The sequence below is a fragment of the Nycticebus coucang genome, chromosome 1 (genome assembly GCF_027406575.1).
Source record: "Nycticebus coucang isolate mNycCou1 chromosome 1, mNycCou1.pri, whole genome shotgun sequence".
Classification (NCBI taxonomy): domain Eukaryota; kingdom Metazoa; phylum Chordata; class Mammalia; order Primates; family Lorisidae; genus Nycticebus; species Nycticebus coucang.
Genome location: NC_069780.1, coordinates 76,860,001 through 76,872,889, shown reverse-complemented (window position 1 = coordinate 76,872,889; position 12,889 = coordinate 76,860,001). Strand labels below are relative to the sequence as shown.

At 31.8% G+C, this 12,889-nt stretch overlaps 1 protein-coding gene across 3 annotated transcripts in view; it reads left to right on the top strand.

The window, feature by feature from the left end:
• The window catches only part of LRBA (LPS responsive beige-like anchor protein), a 791,645-nt gene that overhangs the window by 348,502 nt on the left and 430,254 nt on the right, over nucleotides 1-12,889 (top strand). For all 3 annotated transcript variants that reach the window (XM_053582486.1, XM_053582498.1, XM_053582475.1), the window contains exon 37: nucleotides 10,824-10,990. In XM_053582486.1, coding sequence (XP_053438461.1) covers nucleotides 10,824-10,990 — 167 coding nt within the window. The remainder of the gene's footprint in view (nucleotides 1-10,823; nucleotides 10,991-12,889) is intronic.

Sequence of the window (12,889 nt, the reverse complement as noted above, 5' to 3'; positions counted from 1 at the left end):
CTGAGCTATGGGAGCCGAACTGCAATTATATTTCTTTAAAAATCTGTAAATATGAAACTTATAAAAGAAAACACTTAAGTTATTTAATTAACATAAATCTAAGTAAATTATGAAAAAGGTTTATGCAATAGTTTTGAGATTTTAGCCTTGAAAATTTTAAGTGTAATCTATTTTTATTTCACAATACTTTGGAAAGTAAATGAAAATTTGCTTTATAACCTGTTTCTCATAAAACATATTATCCTGAAAACTTTACTCTAAAAATAGTATGTGTGTGTGTGTATGTATATGACATCATTCATTTACTCTTTTGGGGGTGGGCAGGTACTGAAAAGAAGGTTTGTGAGAAGCCCTCTAGCTTTACACTCAGAACCCCTTCTTGCCCCTTTAAGATAACCAGTTCTGATTTTTATGGAATGATTCATTGGCCTTTGGTTTCCTTTCAAAACTTATTTCTTTTAGCTCTATAATTTCTGTACCAATTTTTGACCTTTATATAAATGGAATTATAAAGTATGTGTTTTGTTCTGGTACTTACAATTCAACATTACATTTATAAAAATCTTATATTTTCCTTTTTAGTACTATATAGTATTCCACGTGTGTGTGTGTGTTTGAGACAAAGTCTCACTTTGTAACCCTCGGTTGAATGCTATGGTGTCACAGCTCACAGCAACCTCAAACTCTTGGGCTTAAGCAATTTTCTTACCTCAGTCTCCCAAGTAGCTGGGACTACTGACACCCACCACAATGACTGGCTGTTATTTTTGAGATGGGGTCTGGCTCTTGCTCAGGCTAGTCATGAGCTCAGGCAATCCACCTGCCTCGGCCTCCCAGGTGCTGGGATTACAGGCATGAGCCACTTTGCCTGGCCCCCCATTTTGTGTTTCATAATCTCTTCTGTTGATGACAATTGGATTATTTCCAGTTTTTAGTTATTAAGTATATGTAGACCATGAGTTTTTTATACTCTCTTTTGTTTGATGGGCATTTGAGATATTTTCAGTGTTTAGCCATTTTGAATGTTGCTGCCTTGAACATTTTGCGTGTTGTTTGGTGTACATCCTCATGCATTTCTGTATAGTGGAGTTACTTGACTACAAAATAATTCAGATTTTCAGTTGTAGCAAATGTTACGACACTATCTTACGAAAGTGTGTATCATTTTCAGTTTCATTGTATGGCTATTTTCATTCCACATTCTCATCAACAATTTATCAGTGGTGTTTATTTTGACATTGTAGTAATGTTTTAATTTTTCTTTAATGAAGCTATTTAGTTGTTCTGCTTTTTATTTATTATCTATTTCTTATTTATGTGAAGTACTTATTCCTCTCTCATTCAGTTTAATACTAATTATCTGTCTTATTGATTTGTTGAAAATATGAGTTTGTATCTATCGGTCCAGGAGCTCATTTTTTTATATAAGTATTTAAACTTTCTCCCTGTCTGTACCTTGCCTATTGAGTTTTTTAAAACTCCTTAAATAAACTATACTGAAATATAGTTTATATAAATTAAAATACATCAATTTGAAGTATATAGTTTGATGAGTTTAGACACACATATATACCTGTATAATTGTTACAATTAAGATACAGAAAATTTCTGTCATTCTGGGTAATTCTGTTGTGATCCATGGTGGTCAGTTCATACTAGAAAACTAGTGATCTGATTTCTGTCATTATGGATAGTTCTGCCTGTTACACAATTTCATATAAATGGAATCATTCAGTGGGTACTGTAATGTCTGGGTTTATTTTGGTCTGCATAAACTTTCTCATGTTCATCTATATTATTGTGTATAGTACTTGTTTTCTTCTCATTATTATGTGGTATTACTTTTTTCATTCAGTTATATGCAGGTAGATATTGGGTTGTTTCCAGCATGTGGTTCTTATGACTAAAAGTACTGTGGGCATTTATGTACAAATTATTTTCCTAGAAATATGTTCTTACTCATTTTGAGAAAATTCTTAGGAGTGGAATTGTTAGGTGCTGTAGTATAGCTTCCAATAAACTGCCAAACTGTTTTCATATTTCAAGTAGTTGTAGATTTTATGCTTCAACCAGCAAGGTAGGTGTGAGAGAGAGTTCCAGTTGTTCCATATCCTTGTCAGTACTTGGTAGTGCTGGACTTTTTAATTTCCACTTTTGTAGTAGACATATAGCAATAGCTTATTGTGATTTTTATTTTCATTTCTGCTAGTGTGCTAATTAGCCATTTGTATATCTTGTGCGAAGTGCCCAAATCTTTCACATATTATTTTAAATTGGATTGTTGGTCTGAGTTGTAAGAGTTCTTTATATATCCTGTAAAGAAGTCGTTTGTCAGTTATATGTATGATGAATATTTTTTCCTAATTTGTGGCTTGTCTTTTCATTTTATAAGTGGAGCCTTTGAAAGAGCAGTTGTTAGACATACTGGTGAAGTTTAATTTGTCAACGTTTTTTTATGCTTGTGATTTCTTTTACTTTTATTGTATAGTGTCAGTCTGAGAACACTGCTTATCCTAAGATCTTTGAGAATTTCTGCTTTATTTTTTTTTCAGAAAATGTTATAGCTTTTATATCCATGCCTTCGATTCATTTTAATCAAATAAATTTTGTATGATATGAGGTGAAAGAAAAAGTTTTTTTTCATGTAGATACCATGTGTTTCAGCACAAGTTGTTGGAAAATATTCTTTCTTCCGTTAGTAACCTAAATGCTTTTGATTTCCAGTTTCATAGTATGGTTGAATGAGTGTGAAGTCCTACCAGTTTGTTTTTCTTTTGTAAATTGTTTTGCTATTATTATTATTCTCTTTTTTAAATTAGAATCAGCTTGTCAGTATTCATAAAAACTCCTAATAAAATTTTTACTTAGATTGTGTTTAATATATAAAATCAATGTGTTGAGAGTAAGACATTTCAAAAATACAGAATTTTAAAATTTATATAAACATTATATATTTCTTCATTTATTTTGTTTAATTTCTCTTAGCAATGTTCTATGGTTTTTGTTTTGTATAGATCTATAAAAATCTTAATATATGCTATGTATTTCATATTTTTCATGTTTATTTTATTTTATTTTTGAGTTTATTTTGGCCAATTTATCAAACTACAATTGACTTTAGTATGTTGTCCTTATATCTAAAAACTTGCTAGACTCACTTATAAGCTCCAGTAGTTTTCCCAGAATCCTTAGGAATTTTTCACATGAGTGTATCATCTATAAATCAAGACTAAATTACTTCCTTTCCAGACTGTCTGTTTTTAGTTTCTTATTTTTGTCTCATTGAATGGGGGAAAACCTTCTTTACAGTATTGAATGAAGTCATGAGAGCACATACCACTCTTTTCTCCTGTTTTAGTTGAATAATTTTCATAGATGTCCTTCTAAAGGTTGAGATTGTCTCTTTCTATTCCTTGTTTGTAGAGGGTTTTTATTATTAAGCAGCATCAAATATTATGAAATAATTTTTTTTAAATGTATTTAGATTGTATTTTTTCCTTTTTCTGTTATATGATCAATGTATTTATTGATTTTGAAATATTAAATTAACCTTGTATTTATAGATAAATTCCACCTTATCATGACATATAAGCAATTTTATGTATAGGCAGTCCCCAAGTTACAAACCTCTGACTTACATACAAGTCATATTTACAAACAGAGGCTATTACAGTAAGTCCCCGAGTAACACACATTTGACTGACATGTGACTTCCACCTACAAATGGAAATTGTTACAGGTATTGGTGGGTAAATGTACTTGTGCCAACTTACTTAGGTTCTGTTGGTTTGTTCTTATGATAAATACCTATCTCATTTGTAACTTGGGAACTGCTTACATAGGTGAATGCTTTATTTTGTGAAGGACCTTGCACAAGTCAATAATTTGTTCGTTACACAAATTAAATTGGCTTCTATTTTCCTGTTCTTGTAATGTAAAACTGACTGTAATATATGCCTTAGTTTTATATCATCTGAAAGAGTTTAAGATTTGTATTATTTCTTCTTAAATGTTTGATAGAATTTATCAATGCAGTCATCTGGGCCTGATGGTAAGATTTTAGTTGATTTAATTTCTTTAATAGATATAGATCCAATCACATTTTTTATTTTCTTCTTGAGAGTCAGTTTTGTTAGTTTGTATATATCAAAGTTTTTGTATTTCATCTAAGTCATTGAGTGAAGTGGCATACATTGTGCATAGTATTTTTCTTATTATCTATCTTTTAATGTCTATAGGATATTTTCCTATTATCTTTTAATGTCCAAAGGATATGTAATAAAATGTCCTACTTTAATGTATGATATTGGCAACGTATGTCTCTCTCATTTTTGTTTTTAAACATTCTGGCTAAATATTTGTTAATTTTGTTAATACCGTCAAGGAGCCAGCTGATGATTTTTTGATTTTTCTCTTTTTTTATTGATTTTTTAAATTTAGACTTTATTGTATCCTTACTCTTCTTCTTCTTTTTTTTTGTGGTTTCATTTATGCTTTCAAAGAATTTATGTAATTGATTTTAGTTAGAAATTGGGTAATTGATATCAGCATTCTCTTCTAATACATTTAAAGCTATAATTTTTTTTTTTTTTTTTGAAGACCGACTCTCACTATGTCACCCTTGGTAGAGTGCTGTTGTGTCACAGCTCACAGCAACCTCTAAGTCTTGGGCTGAGGCGATTCTCTTGCCTTAGCATCCCAAGTAGCACCCGCCACAATGCCCAGCTATTTTTGTTGTTGTTGCAGTTGTCATTGTTGTTTAGTAGGCCCTATCTGGGTTTGAATCCATCTGCCTCGGTGTATGTGGCTGGTGCCCTAACTACTGAGCTACAGGCACTGAGCCAAAGCTATAAATCTTCTTAAATACTGCTTTAGCTGATTGCACAAGTTATTGTAATTGTCCTTGTGATTTCATCTTTTATCCCTAGTTATGTGGAGGTGAATTGTTTAATTTTTAATCATTTTGATTTTTTTAAGATCTGGTTTTATTCTATGTATTTAGCCAATGAATTAAAAGGAACTCTCTATTTCTAAGTCTTTCTTTATATAGCATCCTTGTCTCTAGTAGTTTGTCCTTCTGGTCCTAGCTTTCACTGCAATAGACTTTTTAAAGAAAGCAATAAGAAAAATACATTTCCCTGCCCTTATAAAAGTTGGCATGTAGCATATATTTCCTGTGTTGGAAATACAGGATGAATAGCAGGTATGATAAAAGATAATGTACCATATTACTAAATTAAAGGTCACAAGTTCTTGCTAATAAAATTTGGTTCTGTATTTTCAATATTTTAGGTAGCCAAGTCATTTTTGGGGAGTAAGGTATAAAAATATATCTTTGCTAAAATGGGGGGGGGGGTTAAGAGAGAAGGAAAAATCTTATCTATGCTATACCAAAATAAGTTCTTCTAGAAATAAAATAACTCTGGAACTGTTTATGAGAGTCCAATTAAAAGATTATTTCAAAGCTGAGTTGTGAACTTTATTATGTGTGAAAGCATTGAGAAGAGTGATTAAGGAGGTTTACAAAAATGGAATGAATGGGATATGAAGTTAGGAAAATTGAGAAGTCACAAATAACAGCAAATAGAAAAGCTTTCCTTCTGAAGTGTAGTAGTGTATTTAATATGAAGAGGATAGGTTTAAGCTGGGCGTCGTGGCTCACGCCTGTCATCCTAGCACTCTGAAAAGTTGAAGCAGGTGGATTGCTTGAGCTTGTGAGTTTGAGACCAGCCTTAGCAAACAGCGAGACTCTGTCTCTACAGAAAGCTGGGCATTGTGGCGGGCGCCTGTAGTCCCAGCTACTTGGGAAGCTGAGGCAAGAGGATAGCTTGAGCCCAGGAGTTTGAGGTTGTTGTGAGTTGCAATGCCATGGCACTGTACCCAGGGCAAGTGCAACAACGTGAGACTCTGTCTCCAAAAAAAAAAAAAAAAAAAAAAAAAAAACCAAACAAAAAACAAAAAGGAAGATGGTTGGTATAATTTCGTACATTTAAAATTTTAGGTGCTTATTGGACAAGTGGAGATTATCCTACAGATAGAAATATAGGCTCAGAGTTTAGGAAAACAGGTGTATCAATAATAAAAATTTGAAAGGTAGTCCTACATTAATGATAAGAAATTATGTGGGTTCTGAATGATATTACCAAGAGGCATTTGAGAAAGCCTTGGAAAAATGCCAGCAATTTATAATGGGGAATAATAAAGGAAAAAGCCTTGCTAAGAAGAAGGGTAGTCAGATCAATGACAAGAGGAAATAGAGCAGTCTACTTAAGTTCAGTCCTCTCTGTACTTTTATGCAGAAGATGAATAGTAAAGTTAGATAGAGCCATGACATCTGGAAGGAAATATTAAATATGATATTATTTCTATTCATTTACATTTAAGAAGCCAAAATAATCACTTTATCTTTTCACTGCAAGTGACTGAATTTCCTTTAAGAAAGAATATCTTATATTTAATTTATGAATTCTACAGTAATAAATCTTAGGTTTCTTTAGCAGTAACCAAATACAACTGAATTCTCAGTTCTCAAGATTTTTTTTCCTTTTATTTTAGATTCAGATACTTTTGTGGTCATGTTATGATGTTATGTTATCTAGTTTATATGGTGCACAAAATAGGAAAACAAAAAAGTTGATGTAAGGTAAAGAAATGTTGCCGAAAATAAAGTTGAATGAACATTTGAGATCTGACCCTTTATCGGTAAATGGCATTTTTTTGGTAGAGTCCCTTGAGATACTTCCACTCAACTTCTGAACATAAGCACACAAATATACACAAATGTGAACCATGGATAAATAACACATATTTGATCCAGAGGTAGCTATTCCTCATCTGTACTTTGAATGAAATATCATACACAGAATTTAGTATTAGTTTTTAAAAAGAACCTTTTCAAATTATATAGCAATTTTTAAAAATACAGAATATGCAAGTTTCTTATATCTTTACAAAAACATTCTTGCTTGGTTTTCTTTTATCATGTTTTAAAGTCAGATGTGACTCTAAGACCACAAAGAGACAGAGATTGATAATCAGGAAAGAAAAGCCCTTTAATGTGATTTATATCTATAGATTTTATGTCACATACGAAAAGTTGCTGTTGAAATTGTAAAGGAGGATCCATTAAAGAACACTTTAAACCAATTTACTATTTAGCTTACCTTGAGCCCGTGTTCTTAGAATTATGCTTTTTAAAGAAAACTTTAATAATTTATGAAATGTTTGTGAAATGTAATTTGATAAGCTAAATTATTTTAATATTAATAAAGTAAAGGGCTGTTCAAAAATGTCTTTTTTGATACTTTCAGTACTGTTTAATATGAAGGTATGTGATGTCTCATGAGAGTACCAAAACCAATGATTTTCTAAATTTCGTCAATAATTTGAATTTCCCCATATCAAGTAAAATTAGAGAAGGGGAGATACTTATGTAGTAGACCATGTGAAGGTATAAAATTCTGGAAATGTCTGCAGCCGTTTGGTACTATTCATGTTCATTTCAGTTTGTGGTTGGGTTAGATTTGAAGTAACATAACAAATGCTTCTTAGGTCTTGAATGAGTATCTGCAAATATCACATATGTATTGTCATTTTTGTTACAACAGAATAATTCCTTAGTTAAACTCTTGTCCCTTCAGATATTTTTTTTTTTTATGTTTCTTTTTTTTTTTTTTTTTTATTGTTGGGGATTCATTGAGGGTACAATAAGCCAGGTTACACTGATTGCAATTGTTAGGTAAAGTCCCTAAAGTCCCTTTTGCAGTCATGTCTTGCCCCCATAAAGTGTGACACACACCAAGGCCCCACCCCCCTCCCTCCGTCCCTCTTTCTGCTTTCCCCCTTCAGATATTTTTTTAACTTTTTTTTTTCTTATGCTCAAATCATGTTTTTGACAAACTTAACTCTTTTGTAGTATGTTTAGCTCAGTCTTTTAAAAAAGTACATGACATTTCTTACAAATTTCTTACAAATTAATTCTTAATATGACTTATTCTTTTCACATCAATGTTTAGAATAAATAAATAATTTATTTTTACCAGGATACATCACTTAGAGGTTATATAGAGGTATTCTCAAGCACTCTTATAGCAGTTGCCCAACATCATCTATTTGAAAAATTCTTAGAGATATTGTAATCTCCCAATTTTGCAGATGAGGACATTTAGACTTAAAGAGATTTGTTAGTTGCTTAAGACTAGCAGGACATTTTAGCCAGGGTACTGTCATCTGGTTTTTATCTTGCTTCCCAATCTTATGATTCTTAGTGATATGTTTTCTGTCCTCATTCTGCATTCCAAAATTTCTTCAATTTTTTGCTTTTTCTACCTGTATTTTGCACTTGGTTCAAACTATATTATTTCTCCTCCCTGAAAATGATTCATGTTTTTCTGCCTTGCTTTGCTAATAGTTCCCACTATTCCTACCCAGTAATAACTTACCTTTTCAAATTCCTCCATTATTAAATTCAACCTTTGATCTCTATAGCATAGTACAGGGTGGACATAAAGTTCATGTGTAATTTACATAGTAAACTAATTTAAATTGCACACAAACTTTAGTCCACTCTAATTTTCCACAGACTAAAATATCCAATTCTTTACATATATACATAAACACTGTATTTGTTGGGTTGCTTTTGATGTAAGGAGCAGAAACCCCTGCCCCTCCCCCCGTTGTTTTTGGTTGTTCTTCTGGCACATAAGGAGCAGGGGGAGTTTATTGGCTCTTAGAAACTGTAAAGGTACAATGGTCATTAGTATTGATTGATCCAGAAATTCATGATTCCATCTGGAATAAGCTTTGTTATTCTATAATTCTTATAGATCTGCTTTCTAAGTTTTGGCTTTATCCTTAGGCCAGCTTCTCTCATAGTACAGAGAGAGCTTCCTGTAGTTATGCACTTCCTCTTTTACACCACGAGAAGAAGGTTTGAATTATCCAACAAAAATCTGAATTTCAGCTGGGTGCAGTGGTTCACTCCTGTAATCTTAGCACTTTGGGAAGCTAAGGCAGGAGGAATAAATAAGGCCAGGAGTTTGAGACCAGCTTGAGCAAGAGCAAGACACTGACTCTACAAAATAATGGAAAGATTAGTCAGGCATGGAGCACCTGCAGTCCCAGCTCCTCAGGAAGCTGAGGCAGGAGGACAAGGGACAAGACCAGGAATTTGAGGTTGCAGTGACCTGTGATGAGCCCACTGCACTCCAGACTGCAAGACAGAACTACACCCTGTCTCAAAAAAAAAAAAAAAAAAAAAATTCTGAATTTTGTCTTTAATGCACTAATTACATCAAATGCCTTTCCCTGGGCCAGTTGGTCAATGTGGATGTGATTATTACCCTGATTAGTTTAGGCCACAGGGTTGCCTAACCTTTTTTTTTCTCTGCCACACTTTGGCAGGACCAATGCAATACACAAACACTGATTAGCAATAAAAGAAAAAAAAAAGGTCTGTGCATACTTTTCATGATATATGACAGAACAGCAAAACAATTCCTCACAAAATCATCATATGGCCTGTGGGCAGGTTGGACACCCCTGCTTTACCATGATCAGAACCTTGCTTTGTTCCTGGGGAAGTGGTGGGGATAGTGGGTGGCAAAAACTATCCAAACTGATATACTGTAGGAGAAGCAGGCAACCACAATGTGTATCACATAACTAAACTAGTAATATTTGTTCCAACATCAAATTTATGTTACTTGTCTAGCAGAGGGTGTGTGTGTGTATGTATTTGTGAACTTACATTTGGAAGTTAAGGGGGGGAGTCTGCTAGATTTTGTGAATAAAATGAAGGATCTAGTTTATAACAATCTTTATGTTTTCTTATTATAAGCAGTATATTAACTATAGTATCATAAAAATGGCATCACAAGTATCTGAATTCCAAAAAAAGGAATAAACATTTTAGAAACTAGAATTTATTTTATATCTGATTATTGCCAGAGAATTCTAAGTTTTTTTTTTTTTTTTGGCAGAATTAGTGATAGCTAAGACAGTACATTTCAAACTTTAATGTACGTATAAATCTCCTTAGTATCTCATTAAAATCTAAATACTGATTTAGAGGTTTGAGGTGGGACCTGAGATTCTGCATTTTTAATAAGCTCCCAGGTGATTCCAGTGCTGCTGGTACATCTTGCATAGCTAGGATTTAAAAGACCTATTTTGTTTTCTAAAGGTGTTGAGAACTAGCTTTAACCTTCGTAAGCTACTATTGTCTTTTTTCTGGACTTGTCAGTGACATGACAACTTGTCTCCCCACTTCTCTTCTCTTTTGTCACTATAATCTATTCTCAAAATAGGAAATATAGTGATTATTTTAATATATAAATCAATCACATCACTCCACTGCTTAAAACCATCCACTGGTATCCTATTACATTCAAATAAAATCTAAACTCCTCACCACAACTATGCAATACAAATGATGCAGCCCTATCTATCTCTTCAAATTCATTTCATACCATTATTCTCTTTACTTATTCATTGTTTCTTGGGTTTTTTACAACTTAACTTCTTGCTGTTTGTAATGGTGGACCCCTGCATCTTACATGCTTGACTTCTCATTGTTTAGTTCTCTGCTGAGTTGTTACCACTTCTGAGTATATCTTATGACTGATTGCAGAGAGAGAAATTGTTGGGGATGTTTTACTGAAACAGCGGGTCACTAAACATCAGTCAATTTAGGTTAATGCAGGATATAAAAGTAGCTTTAAAGTTTTGGTTGTTTTGATTCATGCTAAAGACGATTTCACAATGCATTTAAGTTTTTTACCTATTTTAATGTATTAATAAATCTTTCTTTATTTCTACCCAAGTCATTGTGTGCGCAGTATTCTGCAGACAAACGAGAGGATGAGAAAATGTGTGATCATTTGATAAGAGCTGCAAAATATCGAGACCATGTTACAGCAACTCAACTAATCCAGAAAGTTATCAACATTCTCACAGACAAGCATGGAGCCTGGGGAAATTCTGCAGTGAGGTAAAGGATACCTTTAGGATTTGGCCACTGATTTTTTCTAGATGGCCTAGGTTTAGACTTTGGGATATATTTAAGGCTAGATAAAGAAAAGAGTAATTTAATTTCATATTTTATCATCTACTATGAATTTAAAACAAAGGGAAAAGAGAAAATCAATATGTGTGCAGTGATGGATCTTTCTAGCTATTTCAGTTCCCTGAACTACTTTGTGAGAGAATATTTGTTCACATCTACACATATTTATTCATTTAGAATTGAATTACTAAGGGAGGCAGTTAATGTAAAGTACTTTAATTGCTGTATTTGTAGCTAAATGTATGAAAATACAATATTTTATTTTAAAAAATATTTCCTATTTTATACTTTTGAGTTTTTTAACATATACTTTTTATTTTTCAATGTGTTTTTTTAAACTGTGTTGCAAATTACAGGACTGTGATGATAAACTTGGTTAAATACTTTCTTTAAAATTGTATTCAATATGTCTACTTCCTTTTAAAATAGCCAAACTGAACATACTGTTTTTTATTCTACTTTTTAGAAATAAGTAATTAAATTATCTTTTAGAACTAAGGAACTTAGACAAATTATAAAATTTATTCCCCATGGAATAGTTTTTACTACACATCTTAGAAAAACATGTTTGACTCTTTTCAGTAATATTAATAAACAAAACTTTTATATTCTCCCATTAGAAAAAGTTGTTTTAATTTCTCATTTCCACATTAACTCTTTCTAGAAGACAACAAAAAGCAAAAATAGTACATTGTTTCTATATTATATAAGAATATAATTAGCTTCTACTTGTATTTTAATCAACTTGTACATCTGGCAGACATCAAAATCTGAAATTGAGAAATTGTTTACTAAATAGAAAATTTTTTTAATTTTTAGAAATGTAAATTTAAAAATTTGAATTGAAATCTACTTGTAATAGGATATTTTTGATTGAGTAAAAATATTCGCTAATATAGAGTAGATATATCTCATGTTTATTTTAAAGAATATTTACACATAATGAATTATGTTTCTGAGGTTATAATTTTTTTGTATTCAATGGAAAAAAGGTAGGTCAAGGACTTGAGAACAAAAGGACAGAAGAAAGACAGGAACCTTGTTTGTTTGAATCCCAGTCCAGTTGATATCAGGCACAAGAGTGGCCATAGAAAAGATGTATTTCACTGGGTCAGTGATCTGGGGTGCCTTATCTAAAAACCCGTTTGTGGAGGAGGCTTCTATTGAGAGTTTTAATGTTTCAAAGTGCTTTAATGATACAAATTTGATGTGATCATTTTAATATCAGATCCTGAATAAATTAGAATATTACTTCGAGGTATAGTGCTTGACATTATATGTATTTGTTGAATTTGTTTTAAATGTTATTTTTTCCACCTAAAAGGCGTTTTACAATTTTTTAATTCATTTATTTATTTAAATAAAAAGCCTTAGGTAACTTATTATGCCAAGTGTTGCATGGGTCATTTTTATGAGATCAGAATTCTTTCTATTGATAGCTATACCTTTTTATAGCAGAGGGTACTTTTGCTATCAAAATGAAAACATTGTTTTTTTTAAGTGAGTTTGATGTAGTAAAATATCTTAAAGAGCTAAACAGTATGAAATGTATTTATTTAGAAATAATTGGTGTTTTAGTAATAGAATTTTTCAAAGGCATCAACTTTATTATTTTGTATAACTAAAAACAATTGAAATAAATTTTGACGTTTTACCTTTTCTAAAAACCCACAGAACATTTTTTACTTTTTCATCCCAAATGAAAATAACTATTAGATTTCTAATGTGTTCATTTTGAATTTAGAGCCACAATGAAGGATGTCTCATTGAAAAGAAAATATTAATGAATTAATAGTTTCTCTATAAATCTCCTAACTTACATTT